At 43.5% G+C, this 24,549-nt stretch overlaps 1 protein-coding gene across 1 annotated transcript in view; it reads right to left on the minus strand.

The window, feature by feature from the left end:
- Window positions 1–8,555: 8,555 nt before the first annotated feature.
- The window catches only part of wnt9a (wingless-type MMTV integration site family, member 9A), a 20,296-nt gene continuing 4,302 nt past the window's right edge, over window positions 8,556–24,549 (minus strand). The window contains exons 2-4 of the mRNA XM_058394815.1: window positions 13,623–13,876; window positions 12,532–12,794; window positions 8,556–9,140 (exon numbers count right to left, since the gene is read on the minus strand). Coding sequence (XP_058250798.1) covers window positions 8,673–9,140; window positions 12,532–12,794; window positions 13,623–13,876 — 985 coding nt within the window. The 3' untranslated portion in view covers window positions 8,556–8,672. The remainder of the gene's footprint in view (window positions 9,141–12,531; window positions 12,795–13,622; window positions 13,877–24,549) is intronic.

Consider the following 24,549-nt stretch of genomic DNA (forward strand, 5'->3'; position numbering starts at 1 on the left):
CTTTTTTCTGTCCCAAATAAATTCTTTTATCAACATCTGACTTATACATAATAAAATGAACTTCATATCATTCTGTCCAAAATGTTCTGTTCCCCTCTCTACCCTCATTCTCTGGCTTTTATTTATTTAGTTGGTTTGTTTTTTCTCCATGTTTTATGCAGCACTTACCTCCACCTGCATTGCTTATTTTATTTCCTGTATTTTGAAGCCTCCTGAGTTCACTTGTTTTTCCAAGTCGTGAGGGACGAGTGGGAGCGAGTGCAGGTACTTAACAGCAATTACATCCAGCTGTGGAGGAACAGCTCTCCGCTCGGTCTCATCACTCTTTCCAAAATGAGTTTCTACCACCTGAAGGAGAGCTGGGAATCACTGGGTAACTATCTGATATATTTACAGCAGGATCATCACCTAACCCAGTAATACAGGGCTCAGACTATCTTTTTATCAACATTTTAACCACTTATAACATAAACATAACCAACCCAACCAACAGATAACATCCATCTTTTACACACTGCTAGTGAAAAAAGAAAAGGAGAGGGAAATGAATGAATAAATTATTAAAAAACACCTGCAGTGTATCATCCCCAAACTCATAATGTTACAGAAAGAAGCCTCAATAAAGTCCAGACATGAGGACAAGCTTCAGTAGAGATCTGAGTAACACAAGTTAGAAATTCTAAAGGAATCATTTCCCTAACGGTCTTGTGCTGTCCTTTCAAAGATGGGGGTTTATCACTGATCAAAGTTTTCTGGCAGCAAAGGCTAGAACATCCAGTAGATGTGGGTCTGACCAGAAGACCTAGAATCATAGACAAGGGGTCTAACTGTAGCTCAAGTCCAAACACATGGCAACAACAAACAACATACAAACAACTATCTATCTATCTATCTATCTATCTATCTATCTATCTATCTATCTATCTATCTATCTATCTATCTATCCGTCTGTCCGTCCGTCTATCTATCTGTCTGTCTGTCTGCCTATCTATCTGTCTGTCTGTCTGTCCGTCTATCTGTCTGTCTATCCATCCATCCATCCATCCATCCAGTTTATTTCAGCATACATGGATGCAGGAAGATGTAAAATAATTCACTTCTGTTGGGTTTATGAGTTAACAGTAGGGCAGATCCGTGGTATCTTTATTGCTCACTGTGGTGTTATTGTTATTTGTTACGCTGTATGAGGGTCATGTACAAAAAGCTCTAAAAGATCATTTTTTGGGGGGGAGGGCTCATTTTTGATTCAGTGTGTGTGTACGTGTGTGTGTCTGTGTGTATCTGTGAGGACGGGACAGATGAGGACACACTCTGTAGGCTATGGCGGCAGTGGTGAGGTCTGGGAACAGGGGGCCTCTGGGGGATCGTTTGACGACGGTAGTGGCTCAGCGTGTGCCAGAATGAAAAGGAGACGTCTCCGAGTTCAGGGGTATAGAGGACTGTATTCACATTGTCAGGACACCATGACCACACCTGAACTAACATCTCACATTAAACACTTTACGTTTAAGCTGTTTAAAGTGGGACATTTAAACCTTAAATGCTAACACTTGTGTGTGTGTGTGTGTGTGTGTGTGTGTTAGTTGTGTGTTAGTGCTGTGTTCAGCATGTGGTGGTTTGGGTTTAACTCAGACAGATTATCTCACCTCCACAGGAAACATACTTTTATTTTACTAATGCTGTTTGTTGTTTTTAATCTTTCTGCAGCCACTTCCTGTTCGCTAGCAGCTGTGAAAACGCTGCTGCGTTACACATTACACCACTCTGAATTCACTCCAGACAGGGTCATGGCCAAATGGGGAACCCTGTTGTTCAAATTGAACCCTCTAACACTCCGAACAGACAGAACGACGTTACAGGACGTCACGCAAAACCTATAGCTAGACATGATTAGTGATTAGGACTGAGAAAGTAGACATGATGTTTCACGTCATTTTTCTTTACTTCCAGTTAGCATGGGCGTTACAGATCGTGAACAATACAGTTGCTGGAAACTGGTTAGCTTGAAAGTGTCCATGCCAGCATTTGTTCTGTGTTGTTAGCCTGCTGTGTGTATTTTTTTTCCATCCTAAAAGTGCTGGTGCTGTTTCCTGGTCAGTCTAAATGATCTGACAGAGCGTCCACTTGCAGTGCATTCAGTACTATTGAAATAGTAATGGAGAACTTCTGCTTTTTATAAATCTAAATTTTTGTGTCTTGATGGAGAAGCCTTCTCATTCTTGTGAAATTAAAGTGTTCCTATCCTATTTAGTGCTATCTTGAAGAAACTGAATTGAATTGAATTGTGATTTCTGAAGTAGATTAGTTATTAGGAAAGCTTATCCTAGCACTATAGATATGTAGTTGATGTGGTAAACGTAAGTGCTTGTCTGTTAGCGTAGGGACTGGTGCACTGATCAGCTCTCCAGTTAAAACCATGAACACACTTTAGAAACTTTATGGATGATAAAGTGTACCATGATTTCAGAAGATATAATCTAATTTTCCGGGATTATTAACTCATGGTCCCGAGCACCCGGACTAGCATTTCCTGCACAAGGTAAAAGTAGTGTTTGGAGTATTTCAGTAAATTGAATTAGCATTAGAATAGCTGTGTCATAAACATTAGCATTTCTCTAAAGAACAAATCCAGAGGTAATGGAGACGACATGAGGAAAAACCTTCAGAGGAGCCAGTCGAAAAATCTGGACATTCCCCAGTCAGTTGATGGAAGTTATGCTTATTCACATATGATATAAATTCATCATTAACCCACAAGGGAGCCAGGTAGAGCAAAGCATGCTGGGAAGACTTGGGCCATAAAGGGTAAAGGATAGACAGTAAATAAAAACTATCCCAAACAACACTGCTGTCTCTAATGTGAGTATCATTAGCCTTCCTGTCACATCCTTCAGAATTCTCATTTTCATCAGGTTACATTATTATTATTATTATTATTATTATTATTATTATTAGTATCATGACTTTTTCTAACAGTTAGCCATGTTAGGTAGATATTTATATTTCATATTTGAGTGGAATAATTGTGAAATGTGACCAGTCTGTTCCACACACATCTGTCAGAGGGCCTGAACCTCCGTCTCAGAGTGTGTACAGGGATTTGCCGTCATGTTTTGGCAAAACTACACGACCTCTGAGTCAACACACACACACACACTCTGACATACACACACATACACACATTCTTGGACTACTGCATCAGCCTAATAATGAAAATAATAATAATGTCCAATAACAGGAAGGTTATTATATTTTAAAGCCAGTTTTTCCTCCATTTCAACCCTGTGAACCGTGAGCTCTGTGCACTGCTCAGCACTGTGCTGTCCAACTGCCCCAAAATCTAATTATCTCTATACATCCTGCATTACCCACAATGCACTGGGAGAAGCGAGAAGGTTCATTAAAGTAGCTTTCAGATGAGTGCATAAAGAAATAAAGCTATTTTCTGGAAGGTGGATCAGATGAGTTTAGTGTCTCGGTGTCAATGATTTCATTTATACACTAACTGCCAAATAGCCCATTAGCGAGTGACTGCCTAATCTATAGTAGCACAAGTCATGGTGTTTTGTGTATCTTTATATGCCACCCTGATCCACACCTGTTTTTGGATTTGGGACGTAGCCTCGACACTGATCAGAGGATCTTCACGGTTAATTCTGGAGTAAAATTTCCGCTTTCCTGTTATATTTAGAAAGTCTGTTTGGATGGACCACTGGTCTAATGCAGCTGTTTCCTACTCTTAATTAACCTGTGGTGCAAAACAGGAAGAAAGAAATGACAGACCCTCACTTCCTTTTTCTCTTATCCTCTGTTTTGGATTGTATTTAGCTTTGCAGTGGCGTGAGATGTTGAGGAAATTAACATGAGAATGCAGGAAATGACAAAGTCTTCTGATGCTGCTGTGAAATAGCCTCCCATTCTGCCTGCAGGTTGACCTGTAGGTCACCTGTTCTGTACATGGGTCAGGGCAGTGGTGGAGCTGAAGCCTCTCTCAGGAACACTGGATGGAATGACAGAACACTGTATACACATCTTCTTACTCACATTTCCTAATTCGGTCCCCTGTCAGGTCCATATGATCAAGACTCTTGGTTCTGGGTTTTTTTTCTCTGATCTGATTCTTGTCTCTGATTCAGTGTGTTATCATATCTCACATCCTCAGCACAGATCCTGTTTCTGAAATAGTTCCAGTTCCAGTCCTTTCTCCAGGATCTAACATAATCTAATGCTGGGGATTGTGCCCAGTCCTGGTCCAAATTCTGGTCCTGCACCTTCTAATCTCTCTTTGTCCCCAATCCTGGTCCAGTTTCTGTCTCTGTCCCTGGTCTATTATGTCTTGGTCCTCAATCCTGGTCCAGTTTCTGTCTCTGACCCTGGTCTATTATATCTTGGTCCTCAATCCTGGTCCAGTTTCTGTCTCTGTCCCTGGTCTATTATGTCTTGGTCCTCAATCCTGGTCCAGTTTCTGTCTCTGACCCTGGTCTATTATATCTTGGTCCTCAATCCTGGTCCAGTTTCTGTCTCTGTCCCTGGACTATTATATCTTGGTCCTCAATCCTGGTCCAGTTTCTGTCTCTGTCCCTGGTCTATTATATCTTGGTCCTCAATCCTGGTCCAGTTTCTGTCTCTGTCCCTGGTCTATTATGTCTTGGTCCTCAATCCTGGTCCAGTTTCTGTCTCTGTCCCTGGTCTATTATATCTTGGTCCTCAGTCCTGGTCCAGTTCTTGGTCTCTGTTTTCTCTCTTTTCAGCCCTGTCTCAATCCTAGTTGGTTTTTTTTCCTGAACCAGTCTTGGTCCCCAAACATGGTCAAATCTCGGTCACATATGTTTGGTAGTAAAGCATAATACACTGCTGCTATGGCGTTTGTATTTGGTAGTCTGACATTTTTAATCCTGCATCTGTATTATGGGGGGAAAAGGCAGAACAAAGGCCAGCACACCAGAGAAATTTCTTTAAAAATCCATTTAATATTTTCAGATTTTCTTGCCTTTGTTATACAAAGATGTTAAATAACTTAAATACATTCTTACCAGTCACGCATGATCAGTTTATACCTACAGGCTATACACATGAGGTAGAGGGAAATCATCTGAGCATCCCATAATAAGACACGACAGAGTGGATAGTGAAACACACCACTGCCCCAGAGAGAACATTTACTGGGTAAAAACAAAGCTGTGGCATTGCACTAATCACTGAACACAAACTGAGAGAACAGCACAGTGACTGGACCCCTCTGACCAAGGGCACATGTCTAGGGGGCTACCTAAAGTGCACTAACAAGAGCTGCATTCATTCCATCACTTATTAACCGCTTCAGCTAACATGTTTTGCTAATATCAGTCTACTAACGCGTGTTCTCATTGGCTGAGAGACTTTAGCAGTGCTAGCAGCCAGAGAGTATGACAGACTGGAGTTCTCCTTAAGTGATGGAATAAAAGCACCTATTAGTAGTGGACTGAAACCGTTTCAAACAATTCATCTTTAAGATTAATGCTACACATCTACATCTGCTACCTGGGTAAAAATGCTAATGCTAACTGTTATTTATTCACTTCCCTATGCAGGACGTCCCTGTAGTGATGATCCACAGCGAGGGGTCCAGTCACTGTTCACAGCACAGTTATCATTGTTTAATGGCATTATGCTGATTTATCTAACAGTTACGCTGAACCGAAACACACACACACACACACACACACACACACACACACACACTGCTTCCCCAAAAAACAAGAAAGAAACACCAAAACCACCCATAATCGGTACAAAAGACGCCATACAAAATTTCATCTGTACAAAATGTACACATGCTCATAAACATTTCAAAAATAATTTATAATTTGTCTTTAAAATTTCCCTACAAAATAGAGTTTCTTTACAGATTAAAAACCCAAAGACATAAAACACAAGGTTAGCATCATGCTAATCACGTGTTTCTTTGCTGAGATAACGAGACGCGGCTGCTGCTTTATCCTGGAGGGAAAGTGCCTAGCAGCTGTGCTAATTAGCAACATTAGTGATTTTCTCACTGTTTGTGAATGTGTGTGCGGGAGGCCCAGGACGTTTAGCCAATGCTAACGTGTTTTGTGCAGCTGTGGTTTACAGGAATGCACATCGACGTCCTCCACTTGCTATTATGGTTTGCATGTAGCGTGTGAGGTTGGATTTAATTAGCATTCGTCCTTCTCGCAAAACCGTCTGGAATTCAGCTCAAAAATGATGTGACACACACATACACACACACATACACACACACATACACACACACACACACACACACACATACACACACACAAAGTCAAGGCACGTCAAATTTTTGTTTTCCCCCTGGAATCTAAAACTTTTCATTAACCCAAGACTCATGAGCAAACTCAAAGCTATCAGGGCTAGGTTAGCTCTGTTGCTTATAAAGTTTGCTCATGGATCTCAAACGAATAAACAGATGCTAAGCTAATGCAACTGTGCTACCATGAACTAGCGTATCAGCTAATACAGGAAAGAAAACAATAGCAAAAGAAAGTGTGCATGGTAAGTCATGCTAGCAAAGCTACACTGTTTTTACTGTTTTCGGCTAAGGAATACACGAGTGGATAGCGAACATTAGCCACACTAGCATTGCCGTAGCATTATTATTAGCGAATTCTCTCTTTTGAATGTTAGTTTTGCAGTGGGATCTCCGCGCATGTGCCTCACCCTCGGCTTTACACCACAGGAACATAACCGTAAACTATTTACAACTTTATGTAGCCAGATATTTGTTCATAAATACACATCCTTAAATACTGGGAAAGCTTCAGTGCGCTAACTGTGCTGTTTCGCTAATTGGGGTCTCATTCAGTAGTTTACTGAAACAAAAAAAAAATTCAAAATGATAAAAAATAGATATGATATATATATATGTATATATATATATATATCTGTATATACGAGCGCACTCCGTTTGTCATATAAAGCATTTCTATTTACACTGTATAGAATTGTGACGTGTCGAAAAGTCTCAGCGTGTGCAGCCACTGCGTTAGCGGGGTGTGTGTGTGGATCTGACTTTAGATCTTAGTCGCTATAACGGAAATTTCTCATCTCTAACACGAAGAAATTGCTTTAGTAGGCATGTGATGCTAATAGGATTGATCTGATACTAAATATTTAACATTTTGAATGTAGCGAAATTCATTTTCTGTGAGAACATTCAGCTAGCTAACACCACAACTGTGCTAGTTAGAGAGCTAGCTAGATTCTACAGCTAAACTGATAATAAACTGAAGTGCAGCAATTTAGTCATGTAGATTTGTCTTTATAAAACATGTCAGTAGGACATTTTGTTCATTTTTTTTTCTTCACATGCTACCCATAAAGGTTTCGCCCCAAATGTTAGCGTTCCTGCCAAAGACTTCACCCCAAACACTAGTCTCGTTCAGGCGAGTGATGGATCCAGATCCGATATGGATTGATACCGGGGTTAGCTTCATCTGCTAAGTGTAACTGCGGTGTAATGAGATCATCTTTTTATTCATTATTTTGCCAACACTCTCGTTTCTACAGCTACTTGCTAGCTAGCAAAATCCTCCTGCGTTCTCGGCTAGCTGTTGTTCGTTGTCGATGGTGTTAATGTGTTAATGTTTGTGGAGTGTGTGCTAGCATTTGGGACGTAGCCTTGCTGTCAGTGGAAGCGGCGTCTCTATTCAGGCTCGGTCAGATCGCTTCCAGAGCAACGAGTCAGCAGTGACTTTCTTCCTGTGGATCACATGAATAGTGGTTTTTACAGAAGATTCCCTGAATAGTTATTATCGCTAAGTAAAAGAAAAAAACATTTAAAGTGATTATTTGGACTAAAATGTAATGTCCACAGTGTCCATGGGTCCCTAAATGTAGTCAGTCAGCTGAGATGGACTCGGGTGCTGTTTTTGTTCTGATCGAGGCTAACGATGCTAACCGCTGTTTGTAGCTGAAAGGTTACCGCTGCAGGCTGGACACTACATTTAGAGTGAGAGGAACATTTCTGCAGAGAGAAGATCAGGTTATCAGACGTCTCCTGAAGCTATGCCATGTTTCTGCTCTGGTTCTAAAGGGCCTTGTCGAAGGAAATCGAAGAAAATCAAAGTGAAGAAGAGCACACTGCTGTGCTTAGTGGTTATTATTGTCTTTTTTTTTCTTTTCTTATGACATATTTATGATAAGTGGTGTGTGTATATATATCTATATATTTATATATAAAATAATTATAATACAATTTAACCTATGTACACGGTGCATATACACACTGTAGTGTGGGTGAAGAAGCTATGTGCTTCTCCAACAAGTCTCACACCCTGTCGTTATTTTTTACTTATTTTATAATGCTAGCATGCAAGCACACACACACACACACACACACACACACACATACAGAGTCTCATGAAGTATGAGATTGTAGACCACCTTTTTCTCTCCTGGTTCATTTTCTGAAGGTTTCCGGAGCGTCAGAGGAAAAAAAAAGTCCCTGGAAATTATTTTCACCAAAAAAAAAAGTTAAAATCCGTCCATTTGAGCTAGAAGAGAGAAGTTACTGCTTTGTTTTTTTTTTTTTTTTTGGTCCCAAAGTGTCCGACCGTCTGTCACTTGTCCAGTCAGGCTCAGAAACCCTCGTTGTCCATGTTGTGTGGCTGATGGGGTATTTATTATTTTTTTTACCCCTTGCAAGTATACACTTCCTCTTTTTGCGTGCACTGCTTACACTCGACGTAGCAGCACCAGCGCACCTGGCATTGGCACGGCCGGGTCAGCACGCGGCTCTGCGTGTTATGACCGCGCCCGCAGCAGATGGCGTCACAGTTCTTGTCCTTGTGGCACTTTCGCGCTGCCGTCCCTGCCGAGTACATGCTGGCCTGGCAGAAATTGGGCGAGTCCTCGATGTGCAGCAGGTCAGAGGTGCGTGAGAAAGGCTCGGCTCGGGCGCGCGGTGGTGCGTGGGCCGGCTCGCCCTCGCCTTTCGCCTGGTTGGTGGCGCTGGCTACCTTGAGTGCCGTCTCGTAGCGCTGCTTCAAAACCATGCCGATTTTGTGGAACGGCGCCAGCTGACGCCAACACGTCTGCACCGTACACGAGCCTGACACGCCGTGGCACTTACAGGTGGTATCCACTCCAGACTTAATGACCTGTGCAGGACAAGAGGCAGTGTTTCAGGAGAAATACACAATCATTTCATTTCACTAACCCTTTCTGTCATTGTTCTATGTACAGGAGTCGATGCAGTAGATCACCAAATCCAAACGACCGGCATTACTTTACTTACTACACACAATTAACGTGTACTAAAACAAAACTGAACAACTAGATTTTAATCCCATCCTGTCACCTACAACCTCTGATTAAACAGGTGTAGGGACGATACCAAGAAAAAAGCATGTGAAGATGGAAGGAGCAGAGATGAATAGTGATCCTCAGTGAAGATATTAACAAGTCCAGCAAGTTTAGCATTAATTAGTGCATTATTTCATTTGTGCATTATGTAACAGTAGCTTTAGTATCTTCACACACACACACACACACACACTTCCTGCTTTACTGCTAACCTACTGACTAATGGTGGACTAGGTCTGTAAACTAAAGTGTAGATCTATCATCATTAAGAAATCCCTGAAAAAGAGAACATGTTCTTTTAGGCTGTGATGGAAAATAAAACGCGGGGCTCAGTTTAATATCTGAGGAATTCTGGTGTTAAAAAGGTCAACATTACAAGCGATTCCTGCAGCAATCGAGCTATCAGTAAGTCCTTGATGATTTTTTTGTGAGCACTTATCTGATTTAATGATGATGAGGATGAGGATGATGATGATGATATAAAGCTGAGCACTGGGAGTGGAGCACATTACTGCATTCTTACTTAATTACACAGATTACTGCATTCTTCTCAGCTGCTTCAGTAGACATGCAGCTCAGGGCTTTAAAGACATTCTTTCATTAAAGTAAGATGAAGGTCTGATTAAAGACGGCAGGTCAGAGAAAGGATATCGGCGGTGTGTTCATACTCTGGACCCGTGTTTAAATGTGTGGTCATTTCATTGTCCACTTAATAAGAGATGGTGTGGAGTGTTTTCTACATGCAGCAGTAGTCTTTGTTTAGTGGGTGGAGGTTCATAAAAAAACTGGGAAGCACACGTCATGACAGAAACGTGTGACTGCGTCTGTATCAGATGACCGATTGCTTTAAATGCCCTGGAGCTCTTCATGAACTCTTTGTTACTTGTGACTGCAGCAGACTCCTTTACAGTTTTGGTTCTAAAAATATCTTATGTATGGTTTTATTGATCATCACACTCTATCACAATTTATTCCACTACCTCTCTTTCATGTTTGTTTGTTTTTTTCCCCACCTTGGTGATCTGCCCGTTGCTGGACAGTCCATCTCCATATGTGAATAAAAGTTTAAATTTTCACTCCAGTTCCACTCCTCCAAGTTTTCGTCATTTTGATTGGATAATCGTCACCGAGTTATTTTTTCCAAAGTGGTATCTAATCGTCTATGGTGTGACGCACCCGAGTGAAAATAATTACACATTTTTGACCACACCTATCTTTATATTTCCCCCCCACTCCACCTCAGTGAAGCTCTGCATCCTGAGTGTTTAGATCCTGCCAGGGCAACAGGTCATGATAACATTTCACTGCAATGTCCATGTCAAAAGGTGCTCCAGTGGATACAGGGTGAAAGATGGGATGGAATAATGAAAGTCATCGTAGCAGAGAAACGTCACGCTGCTCCATGCGCGTTAGCCCGCGAGCCGGAGTGCAGTGTGTGTTCTGGTTTCCCACAGCAAGAATGTACGCTCGGGTCTGGGGGAAACGGGACGACGGAAACCACAAGGTGTGTTTCAACATTTTCGTGAGAACATGAACTTTTAAGACAAACACTGGGGAGAAGGTGCTTCTTCTGAGTGTGTGTGTGTGTGTGTGTGTGAGGTGGATTTGGAAAAGCTGCACATGCAGCACAATGGAAAGCGAAATGTGAACCGTCAGCGTGAAGACCCGAGGGGAAAGCGAGGCCAGCACATTCCACACTTCTCACTCCATATGGGATCTGACCCCAAACATGGCGGGGAAAAAGAAAAAAGAAAAACAGAACGGTGCTGTAAATCTTTTATCTCGGAGATGGATAAATGGACGGAGGAGGAACGGTGGAGGAACCAGTGTGTGGCGAGCTCCCTCGGCCAGACTGCGGTAATTTATGTTCATACTTAAACAAAAATGGCAACAATATGATGGAGTCCAAACACACCCTCAGTGCCAGGCCTGCAGTTTATTTTGGCTAGACATCACGCACTCGCTCTTTGTTACACACCGGTGGTCCATTACACACTTTAATAAATTGCTGAATTAAACACTGGATTCGGTTAATTTTCAGCTTGGCAGTGTTGGAGCAGCTGCAGGAATTGAACATGCTGATTGTTGACCTTGTACAGCAGCTGACACCAGACCCAGAGAACTGCGTTATTGGAACACAGCCCGAGCTGTAGGACCTCAAATTAAAGCTTGTGTAATCATTTTAACGTTATTAGCCAAAAGCAAAACCTTTCATTAGCTCTTAAACCCAAGCTCGCTGTGGCTCGGTCTCAAAACAAAAACACTCGCATGCTTCTCTGTTCAGAGTCGAGTTCAACGCATGCTGAGGAGTTCATACTGAAACTCTACACGCTGATATTCGGATCTCAGACAGAACCACAGACTTATTCACAAGTTACACGAGGTTTAAAAACACAGGGCGGAGGCTGTGTACAGCAGAGGCGTATCTCAGTTACGTGCGGTGGCTTTAGCGTGTTGTCTCGTGTGATATGGGCTCACGTGAGGCGCGGTACTAAACCCAGTGCCGCAGAACAACAGTTTTCTGTATCCACAAATACTCAATGTAAATAAATATTGGATAATATATTGGCGATACACTCCTGTCTTGCTTTTGTGTTACATCATGTGGCATTTCACAACAATGGGGGGAAAAAGCAGGAATTTTCTGTCCCTGACTTTTTCAGGTTTAAAGGTAATCATCTAATCATCTGAATGTGGAGCTCAGAAAACCCACTGTGTGTGTATAAACGTCCGGATATCTGCAGGATGGAAAGCTTGGTTGTATTGGTATCTTTGACAAGAGCTGAACAGCAGCAGGTCAAGCAGCTAACATTTCAGCCTTCTGCTTGTCTTTCTCTTAACTTATCATCTACCTGTTCTGCTCAAGTGCAAGGTGACAGATGACTGTGTGCTATTTAATGTCAGTAAGCTGTCAAAACAGAACAGAGTTTTTCACAGGAACAGCAGTCCATTTTTACAGCCCAGAATCTACAGTGTCAACATTACAAGGCTAATTTTCAGATGTGGTACAGCAACATTCTTGCTAAGTGCGTCAGCTGTCACCCCAGCGCTAGACATGATGTATTGACTGATCCATGTGACACTCAAACATGATGTACCTAGTGAATTTGCTGGAAATGTGCCTAGTGAGGTGTTGAGAGGCAGGGCTCAATTTCACAGGTACAGTCTGATGAAGTCCACACCCACCTTCATGCCAACATGGCTGTTGTGCATGTCAACGCGGGCACGCAGGTCCTTGTTGGACCTCTTGCCCAGGAAGTCCTTGACGAACTTGTTGCTGTATTTGAGGTTGTCCCCGCAGCCCCCCCACTGCCAGGCCTTTCGGTTCTCCAGGTCAGGAGCCTCGTCACAGGTGCAGCGCTCCATCCGTCCTGCACTGCACGCTTTAGCCATGGCATGGGTCAAACCAGCTGAGGAGATTGCGTAGAGGAACGCCGTCTCTTTAAAACCTGCACACACACACACTGGCCATCAGCTTCTGTTGGAATTGTTCATTTGGATCAGCATGTTGCCGGACATCTCGGACGTATTCACTTTGGTTAACGGTTTCCTACGTTAGCCTCAAAGACAGGACCCCCTGCTGATAGTGTTGTAGTGGTATTTAGCCCTCGATTCATTTCTTCCTAGCCGGGAATTTGCCCTAGCTCAGTGACACATAACCGCATTAGATTCTGGCACTTTGAGTCCAGCATTAGCTCCATTGTCTCTGCTTCCTCAAAACTGGATTTCTCATTAATATAGATAACGCTGAGCGTTGCTGGGTCATGGAGAGTCAGAATAGAACTTTTGTTTTTAGGAGCCAACAGTGAACCCTGAATGCTATCCCATATGGTTGGGCTTATTTACAACTTATTCTGTTCAATTCCATTGTAGCTGCTCGAGCAGTTCTCACAGGAATAATGAAAATACAGCAACAATACATTAGCAACACATTAGCTGCAGAATCACTAAATGCAGCACAAGTATTTCAATATAAAAATATTTCATGGGTTTCAAGTCAGACTTTTTAGCAAGCATTTGCCTGGTGGGTGGAGCCAATATTTCTGGAAACTTGAAATAGGGACAAAGAAAATTGGGATCTGCAAACTAGATCAAATGAAAAATGGTGAAAATCTGGTAATGCACCTGGAAAACAGAAACCCGGGAAACAGTGAGGTTAAAAACTCTAGACTGCACTAGGAACGAGGGAACGGTAAGTCTAGGGACATTGTAAAGTGTCGGCCTTATGGTTTGAAGCTCTCAGCCAATCAGAAGCCAGCATTCGGCTGGACACTCACCTCTTTTTAAAATGTTTGCTCTGTAGCGTCCTTCTAAGGTGCAGTTCCACCTTTCGAAGCGGAACTGGTACTGACACTCGAGTGCACTGAGGCTGATGGCCTCCATGAGTGTCTCGGCCACGCCCGGGTCTCGTCTGCACATCCTGCGCTGCTTCTTCTCCAGTTTGAGCCGGTCGCAGAGTTTGTAGTGTGCCCTCGCTGGTCCGTCCTCGGGCTGGAAGCTCAGCATGGACAGGGGCTCATTCCCCGTCAGCCTGAAAACCGAAAGAAAAATGTGATTGTATTACTGTAAAGCGTTCAGATGGTCCATCAGGTGTGGCTGTGTCTCCAAACCACTATGTAGGACACACTGTGTTCCAGTGCATAATGGTTTAGACAATAAATGTTCTCATCCAGACAGGAACACATGTACACTTTTTATTGCGTGTATTTACAGTGTGTAATTATCGTCTGTCCCGCTCTCGGCCAATCAGGAGACAGTAACAGAGTGTGAGAAGTGTAATTGTTAGATTAACAAACACAGTGCGATGGTGTGCTAAGCCGAATAGCCATGAGCGTGCCCTGTTCAAACATGTTGTAGGAATCCATGTGTGTGAGAAAACAGCAAGCATTAATACACCTCTTTACACATATTCACCAGCAGGAATGTAGCCTGTACCATTTACACACACACACACACACACACACACACACACACACTGGAGAACAAGTGGCAGACACTCTAACAGAAATATGAATCATTTTAATGATCCTGTGAGAAGTTAGCGGTTATGTGAATCTCTGATGTCACTGGGGGGTGTTGTTATGGCTAGAGCAGGTATAATGAGTTTTAATGGGATTATTACATAACTCTACATGTCACAAATACCACCTGTAGTTTCTCTGGGCAAACAAGTTACACTGTACACTCAGCTTGGTACGCCAAGATCTGTGCTATTCCTCCTACTGTACTATACTCCTGTATAGAGAGGTCTCTGTACTGTACTGTACTGTACTGTACTGTACTGTACTGTACTGTACTCCTGTATAGAGAGGTCTCTGTACTGTACTGTACTGTACTGTACTATACTCCTGTATAGAGAGGTCTCTGTACTGTACTGTACTGTACTCCTGTATAGAGAGGTCTCTGTACTGTACTGTACTGTACTCCTGTATAGAGAGGTCTCTGTACTGTACTGTACTGTACTCCTGTATAGAGAGGTCTCTGTACTGTACTGTACTATACTCCTGTATAGAGAGGTCTCTGTACTGTACTGTACTGTACTCCTGTATAGAGAGGTCTCTGTACTGTACTGTACTGTACTCCTGTATAGAGAGGTCTCTGTACTGTACTGTACTATACTCCTGTATAGAGAGGTCTCTGTACTGTACTGTACTATACTCCTGTATAGAGAGGTCTCTGTACTGTACTGTACTATACTCCTGTATAGAGAGGTCTCTGTACTGTACTATACTCCTGTATAGAGAGGTCTCTGTACTGTACTGTACTATACTCCTGTATAGAGAGGTCTCTGTACTGTACTGTACTGTACTGTACTCCTGTATAGAGAGGTCTCTGTACTGTACTGTACTATACTCCTGTATAGAGAGGTCTCTGTACTGTACTGTACTATACTCCTGTATAGAGAGGTCTCTGTACTGTACTATACTCCTGTATAGAGAGGTCTCTGTACTGTACTGTACTGTACTGTACTGTACTCCTGTATAGAGAGGTCTCTGTACTGTACTGTACTGTACTCCTGTATAGAGAGGTCTCTGTACTGTACTGTACTATACTCCTGTATAGAGAGGTCTCTGTACTGTACTGTACTGTACTGTACTGTACTGTACTGTACTATACTCCTGTATAGAGAGGTCTCTGTACTATATATTCTACACTTTTTCCATATGATGCTGTATGTACCTGCATTACTTATTGTGAGTGTCAGCTCTCACCCTGAACTGGTCAGTTTTCTGCATGTATTGTATCAAAAAGATTAAACATGTGGCTTACACAAAGCTAAACTGGAGGCTATGTGCTACTTTTACTTTAGCCACATTAGCCTCGTAGCTGAAATGTAAAAGTGAAGAACGTATCCTGACTGTATTAGCAGTGAAGGGGACGCTCTGGACACTGTGGACAGAAACCAGTCCTCATCCAAAGCAGTCCCTTCTGGTTTTCCCCTTAGAAAGAGGGAAGGACAATTCTGGCACGACAACATGTTCTCTCTCACACACACACACACACACACACACAGAGCGGGCGATGCCCTAACACCTCTCGGTGTCAGTTTATTTTAGAGCGAGCGTCAATAAAACCCTGACCGGCATTCTGAGGTTTTCCAGACCAGCCTTCAACAACACGCCTCTCGCTCATTATGTGTAATTCTGGGTCAATTTTACATGTCCAACACACAGCTGTGTGGATAAACCAGTTTATGGGACTCTCTCTCTCTCTCTCTCTCTCACACACACACACAGGGTTTTACACAGTCTAGTGTATTCGCTTAAATCTAACACACTGTGGATATAGAAAAATCTGTTCCGTCTGGTCTGTGAGTATAGAAGCAACACTAGCAGTCCAGGTCGATGTCTTCTGATTGGCTGAGTCCAGGTCGATGTCCTCTGATTGGCTGAATCGAGGTCGACGTCTTCTGATTGGCTGAGTCCAAGTCGATGTCTTCTGATTGGCTTAGAGCAGGTCGATGTCTTCTGATTGGCTGAGTCCAGGTCGATGTCTTCTGATTGGCTGAGTCCAGGTCGATGTCTTCTGATTGGCTGATTCCAGGTCGATGTCCTCTGATTGGCTGAATCGAGGTCGACGTCTTCTGATTGGCTGAGTCCAAGTCGATGTCTTCTGATTGGCTTAGAGCAGGTTGATGTCTTCTGATTGGCTGAGTCCAAGTCGATGTCTTCTGATTGGCTTAGAGCAGGTCGATGTCTTCTGATTGGCTGAGAGCAGATCAATGTCTTCTGATTGGCTTAGAGCAGGTCGATGTCTTCTGATTGGCTGAGAGCAGGTCGATGTCTTCTGATTGGCTGAGAGCAGGTCAATGTCTTCTGATTGGCTGAGAGCAGGTCAATGTCTTCTGATTGGCTGAGAACAGGTCGATGTCTTCTGATTGGCTGAGAGCAGGTCAATGTCTTCTGATTGGCTGAGAACAGGTCGATGTCTTCTGATTGGCTGTGAGCTACAGGCTCACATAAATCAGTCAATATCTGTTTTTGGTATTCTGTTTCTTGTTTTCTTGTTTTTCTCTTTCAAGAGTTTCTAATTTTAAGGCGTCTCCTATTTTCCATTCTGCCTTTTTAATAGTCTTTTTTCTTTTCTGGGTGTGATTTTTGCTTCATTGTGTTCCCTCAGTTCCAGGGCTTCTAGTTTCCAGGTCTTTACTTTACCTTCTTCCTTTCCTTTAGTAATACTAGCCTCAGGGATTTCTTTTTTAGTTTTCCTCTTTCCTAGTCTCCAGGTCCTAGTTTCCTAATTTCCCAGGCTAGTCTCTAATCTCCAGTTTTCTTCTCCACAAGTCTCCAGGTCCTAGTTTCCTTCTTTCCAGTTTGTAGTATCCCTGCTTTCCTTCTTCTTTATAATCTGTGGTGTGCCTCATGTATAAGTTTTTCTTCCAGTCCAGGTTGAGTAAGCGGTCCTTAGTTTTCTTTTCCTCTTGGTTGTGGTGTTTCTGGTACTCCAACAGTACTCCAACACTGAACCTCACCTCTCTTTTCATGCTTATAATATCAGGACTGGAAAAATGATAAATTTCCCAGAAATTGAACTGATTTGTTTAAAATGCACTCTCATGTGATGATATGTGAAGGATTAGCTACTCAGTTAAATGAATAATAGAAATGAAGGAATTTATGAATTGAGGAGGAGAGACAGAGCCAGAGACTGACGGCAGCTGTATTCCATATCCTCTCTGATCACATTTGTTAATGGTAAAAACCTCATCTCCGGTCTTCTCCCTTCACTTATATATATAAAAGAACATTATTAAACCCATTTTAGCTAGCGTCTCTGGTGGTGATGAGTTATATGATAGCTTTGTGTTAGTTGCTCTCAGAGTTTCATCATCCCCATGTGTTCATGATGCTAATTAAGCCACCTAGTAAACATTCTGTACCAGTATGTAGATTGTGACTCAGAGGATGTGTAGTGCTGCAGGAAACTATGAATAAAACTAATAACCAGGACCTAAAACCTGACCAGGCTACTGACCAATCCACTGCTTTACACCAGCACAGTCTGATGATGAGTATTTTGTGATGATTTGTTAATGTGGAGAGAAATTCAGAGTGTGCAGAGTTTCATTCCTATGGTAGACTCTATGAAGGTGTATCTCTGCTTTTAGTGGACACAGTGTATGTGTCCTTCCTGACCTTCAGCAGCCCAAACTCCTCCAAGCGTCCGTCTCGGTCCACGCTGTAAATGAGGTCCACAGGACATGTCTAAGCTTGAGGAAATTATACATTCTTTCCAAAAAAAAAAAAGCTGTTTGCTTTTCTCTTGCGCTTTGACAACAGGGACGAATTTTCAGTTTGGAAACCAGACAAGTCACAACTTGGGGGTTGGGGGGGTTGTGAGGTTACATGCATTTATTTTTATTAAAGGGAATGTACACAATTTACACGCTCTGTTACTGGACAACATATATGATGAATGTGTTCATAGTGTTATTCATGCTATTGCTAAAGGTCCAGAACTGGTCAGCCCATGCCTGTGCTAATGGAACCACATGCAAGGTCCAGTATGATGATGAGATCAAATTAATTTTCCATGCTAAATAAATCATCGTCTTCAAGAACGTTCAGTAAAGATTTATACATTTTCTTTACTGCATGTCGCAATCAGCTTAGCGTGTTTAATCCTCGACTGCGAGTGAGGTGTATGTTGTTCATGCCGCGATGTGCTCACACCCCAGAGCCAGAACTCCAGAACAAAAAGAGGATCGACGCGTCTTTCTTCTGCTCGTTCTTTCTACATGACGTCCATCATATATCTGCCGCACAAAAGCGGCTGTAGAACTAGAGCCGTTTCAAACGCAGAGATCCGCTAATCCCTACGCCCTCCGGCTAAACACTCCCTCCCACTTCTGCAGCTTTACCTTTTTACCCACAATGCCACAGGGGCAGGAATGTACAGGTGAGAGCTAGAGAGCGTTCACAGTGATGAGAGAAAGTGTGTGTGTGGTGTTCAGTTTACTCTTTAGTCGTCTCAAAATAGCAGCTTATATAAGAGCAGAGAAGGACATGACGACGCTAGACACAGTTCCATGAAATCATGCAGAGCGTTCCTGGCTTTATAAACACCCTGAGAACATCATGCATTGCTTTTCCTGTACAGCTGAAGATACCAGTGGACATCAGGCTAGAGGATCTACACCATTATCAGGAACTTTGACTTTGGCTCAGTTCGTTCACATTGCTGGGTTGCATCCAGACTTCAGTCCAGCAGGTGATGACCTGTGGTGTCCTGGAACAGCTACTGACACGGTCAAGGTGATTGGAGGAGTTCAAATCAAACCCGGAGCACAGAGCAGCTCACTGACATGGACATGGTCTAAAAATGAGCTTCTCTCAAACGGCTGGTGTGGAAAATATCACGCTGAGTTGATGATGAATAACTGAGCGCGTCAACACTGTCGCCAATGATGTTCCTACGCCAAATCTCCACAACACACACACACACAGCGTTCAGGCCCTCCTGTCATCACAGATGTGTTAAGTATAGACAGTGACCGATCCCTGAAAATCTCAGCCTTATGTCATTATACACAGATCACTGTATGAACACACACACACACACATACACACACTTACTCCACTCCTGATTGGTCAGCACTACATGTGGCTACACAGAGAGCTTTTCTGGCCATGTCGCCAGGCTGCTCACTTTCCCACAATCCCTTGCACATGTAATTGTATCTCCTCATAAATGCGGAAGTGAATAGCCGTGATATTCAGGATCCTTTACTCCTGTGGTCATGGTGTAGATGCTGCAGCACACTGACCGTGACTGGACAATAAAAGAGTGATGGCTTACGTTATCTTTACTTATCTGTTCTCTGTCTTCATCATGGCTGTTTGCTCAGCTTTCTGCTAACAGTATTAAAAACACCTGGACAGAAACACACATTTACAGACCTGTGGACACATTTATAATTAACTACCAAGTAATGACACTAATATAATTAACTACCAATACTAAAAAACTGAACAGTACTAATAATATTAACCAGGAGATCTTTATTATAATAAAGCTAACAATACTTAAAAGAAACTACTACCACTTCCAATACACCCAGTACTGACAACACTGAGGTATTAATACTAACACTACCAGTACTAACACTACCAATACTAACAATACTAACCCTAAAGTGCTAACACTACCAGTACTATCAGTACTAACATTATGAACACAGAAGCATTAACAATACTAAATGTAGTGTTTACTAACGGTGCTTACATGAAAGAACTAACACCAACAGATTAATAAATGCTAAAGACCTGACACAAAGTGATCTTAACCAATACTACAGAGTACTAACAATAACAAGACTAACACACAAGACTAGTATTACTTTAACCCCAAACACTGACACTGCAAACAACACAAAACTAACCCAACATTATAACTAAGAGTACTGATAATAACGTCTCTACCAGCAGGGTGTTAATACTGAGAGAGTTAACACTAACACTACTAATAAACACTTCTGGAGAGATGACCGTCCGTCTGACCGCTGCTGGTTAACTTTGGTGGTGGTTCATTATCACTAACAACTTTTAACTTGGTGTGTAGGAATCATTATGGAGCGCTAACGAGGAGTGAGGTCGCAGGGATAAAGCTGCACACACACACACACCGCCTGAAAAGCTACATTAACCACCACTAATCCCTGACAGTCTGCTACAGTGGGGAGACAATGACGTCTGGAAAACACACACACACACACGAGTAGGAGTCAGCACTAAATACCAGCCAAGAGAATGACAGCGAGCTTCACCTCACTTAGAAGAGAGACGGCCAACAATAACAGACACACACACGCACACACACACACCACACACACACACACCACATACATACATCAATACAGTGTAACACACTCTAATGACGCACTACAGTAAACCCTAATATACTCTACTACACTGTACAGTAATAGTTAACCTACTAGTTTAGCAGTGAATGTGACTAGTTAGCTATTTGTTGAGACATAAGGCTAATGCTGAGCTAACTGCTAAGCTGTTCAGTAAGACCCTTGCATTTTTGGTGGATGGCTAGCTCTAGCTAGTTGAGCTAAAGTGTATAACTGAAGATGTGATGAAAAGCAGTGTGATGTCATGATCAATTTCATAACATCATTCTTACTCCAAAAATGTATTAGCTTGCTAACTAGCCAGTTCTGTTTGAAGACTTGGTTGTGTGTGTGTGTGTGTGTGTTTATGAGCCTGTGCTCAGAATGTCCGAGGGAAACATCAGAGTAATGTTTATTAGCTGGACAATTAGCATGCTAGTCAGGTAGCAAGCTGATGTGACCCAGTGTGTAGTGTGTATGCTGCAGGAACATGTTCCAGTGTGTTTTGAACAACCATCAACCCCCTAGCCGGGTTAACCTGGGCTAAATTAATCCCCCCTAAAACACATGCCAATCATTCTCTCCAGCTGCTGACCCCAAACACACACACACACACACAGCTGTCTAAGTCGAACCCAAAACAAAGGCAGATGTGGGGGAAAGTGTGAGATGAACAACAGCAACAGGCTTCACATTCCTCCCTGAAAACCCCCTGAACCATGTGACCCTCTCTGCTAATGCTACTGCACACTAGATCACGTGACATCACCGCTAGCCTTTTTCACTCGCTAGCTAACGTTAAGCTACATTAGAGGACATTGTTATGCTAAGCAGTAAGTCGAGCTGCAGAAGTGCTGAGTGGTTCTGTCACGTGATCAAGGCTGTGATTGGCTGAACGAATTGAAGGAAGGACAAGTCTGTTCACTGTCAACACACACACACACACACACACACACACACACACACACACACCTCCATTATACTGTCATTATGCCCTTCTGTCTCTCACGCCTGTCTCATGAGTGTGTGGTGAAGAATAAATGGATGAAGTATGTGTTAATGATGTCATCAGGTGTATCAGGTGTGCTAGGTGAACTAATACTATACTGCACAGCTCTCCATCACTCGGTATCCAGGCGGTGATGTCATGGGTGGTGATGTCATGGGTGGTGATGTCATGGACAATGTCACTGATCTATAATGGCACCACAGGCAGGGACAAAGGACGAAGTAACAATAAGACATGCATCCCTGTGTGTGTGTGCGTGTGTGTGTGCGTGTGTGTGCGTGTGTGTGCGTGTGTGTGCGTGTGTGTGTGCGTGTGTGTGCGCGTGTGTGTGCGTGTGTGTGCGCGTGTGTGCGCGTGTGTGCGCGCGTGTGTGTGCGTGTGCGTGTGTGTGCGTGTGTGTGTGCGTGTGTGTGCGTGTGTGTGTGCGTGTGTGTGTGTGTGCGTGTGTGTGTGTGTGTGCGTGTGTGTGCGTGTGTGTGTGTGTGTGCGTGTGTGTGTGTGATCATCAGTGGAACAATGTGGCATGGAACTGCTCCACAATTTGCAGAGGAAAGGTCACTGGCAGAAACAGGAAGTGACTCATTAGTGACCTCTTCTGTGACCTTTGATCTGCGTTCATGACATCATCCAAGAGCAGGGGAGGTTACCATATACAGCAACACACACACACACACACACAAGCAAGTTTATCACAAGTTACCTTGTGTAATTTTGTTACACACTCATACACACAATCATATATTCACACAAACAAACAAACAATCAGTGAAGTGATCAAAAACTGTCTGTCTGCACACAAACAACTGTGTGTCTCTCTGTCTGTCTCTCACTCTGTCTGTCTCTCATTCTGTCTCCATCTGTCTCTTATTCTGTCTCCGTCTGTCTCTCTCTCAGTCTCTGTCTGTCTCTCACTCTGTCTCCATCTGTCTCTCTCTCAGTCTCCGTCTGTCTCTTTCTTTGTCTCCGTCTGTCTCTCCGTCTCTGGTCTCGTCTGTGTTAATGACATGCAGCATGTTTAGGGTGGCAGCTGCCCCTCCCCCATCACTGCTCTCGTACCGTATACCATAAACTTTATTTTATTTAATGCAGCCAGCTGACCAATCAGAGGGCATCAAGGCCGTAGTCACCTTCCTACACGTGTGTGTGTGTGTTCCCACTGTCCTTGGGTTACAGAGCGGGAGGTGCGGCGTGAGGGACGGCTCACGCTCACTGCGCCCCCCAGTGGAAGACAGAAATCTACACAGACTGAAGGAACACAGCAGGACAGGTCAGTGTGTGTGTGTGAGGGAGTGTGTGTGTCAGGGGTGGACACTAGAGTGTGTGATTGTGTATTATACAGATCACACACTTGTGACGTGACCCACACACACACACACACACACACACACACACACACTGATGATGCTAACACCACACAGGTTCCTGGTTCAGCTCTGATGTTGAGGTCTAAGCTCAGGGCTGGTGACTGAAGGTCTGAGAGTTAGGTCAGTGTTGATATGAGGAACGTTCTGGAGCTTCAGACTCCAGTTCCTCAGCTGATCACGGGGATCTGTCTGCTCTGTCCTTCATTTCATCATGCAGCTTTATTCCACACTTTTCCTGTCCTGAGACACTTTAAACTCCAGGTTTATCTGAAATCCACAGAGATTTTCTCTGTCTGTCTGTCTTACTTTCACTCTTCTTATTCTGTCTGTCTGTCTCTCTCTGATTCTGTCTGTCTTTCTGTCTGTCTCTCTCTCATTCTGTCTCTCTGTCTGTCTCACTTTCACTCGGTGTGTTTCTATCTCATTCTGTCTGTCTGTCTCCCTCTGATTCTGTCTGACTTTCTGTCTGTCTGTCTCACTCTCTTTCTGTCTCCCTCTCTCATTCTGTCTTTCTCTCTCATTCTGTCTGTCTGTTTGCCTCTCTCTCTCTCTCTCTCTCTCTCTCTCTCTCACTCTCTCTGTTCCTCAGGAATGTTTCAGTAATGACATCGCTGTGTTTCCCACCCAGCTGGAGTGTGTGTGTGTGTGTGTGTGTGTGTGGTTCACCTGCCACAGAGGGGGCCAAAGGGGGGAAAAAACCCAGAGTGCTCGCATTCCTGCGGTGCGGAGGACAATTTGAGCGACGGATTGACTTGGCCAGCAGAAGGAGAGCGTGTTTACGTTTGTCTCACACTCCGGGACACAGAGAGAGTCGGGGTTTGGAACAGGCCTCGTCCCAAATCGACCCGTAAAACCCTGGAATTCCTGCTAGTGCGCACCGGAGGCCCTGCGCGGTGTGTAATTAGGAAAGCTGGGTGTGCAGCCGTGACTCACGCCGTGTCGCTTTGCCAAGTGCACTTCACGTCGCGCCGCCTCTGCCGGACCGAGACACTCGAGATAACATTCATGTGAGAAACGCTCAATCACACTTCAGACAAAAAACTGCCTCCGTACTTCAAAAGAAACCTCCCCTGTTTTTACCACACGCTTGATCAAAACGCCACAAAGAGCAAATCAGCGGCGGTTACGGGGCGATAAGGCCCAGGGTGTGATGAGAACCGCGCACTTCTCTCGCCTAATGCCTTTCCTATAGTTTGTTTTCTGGAGCCGATAACCAGGACGTGTACTTCATCGAGACACGCTGCCGAAAGCAGAAAGCTTCAAGTGCTCTGGAACAATAGCCGTCCACCCTCGCACACTCCACATGAAAAATCATAAACACACCGCTCTAATCATTTCCAGCCATTCACACAGGACTGAGAGAGAGAGGGACAAACCGGTGTCCTTTCTCACTGTCCACTTACTTCACAGAGAGAAAGGATTCTGTCCCAAATCAAATATCCTTCCCTTCCTCAGAGTGCTTATGCAGCTGTTCAACACTTTTCACTTCTTTT

The sequence above is a fragment of the Hemibagrus wyckioides genome, linkage group LG07, assembly GCF_019097595.1.
Source record: "Hemibagrus wyckioides isolate EC202008001 linkage group LG07, SWU_Hwy_1.0, whole genome shotgun sequence".
Taxonomy (NCBI): Eukaryota; Metazoa; Chordata; class Actinopteri; order Siluriformes; family Bagridae; genus Hemibagrus; species Hemibagrus wyckioides.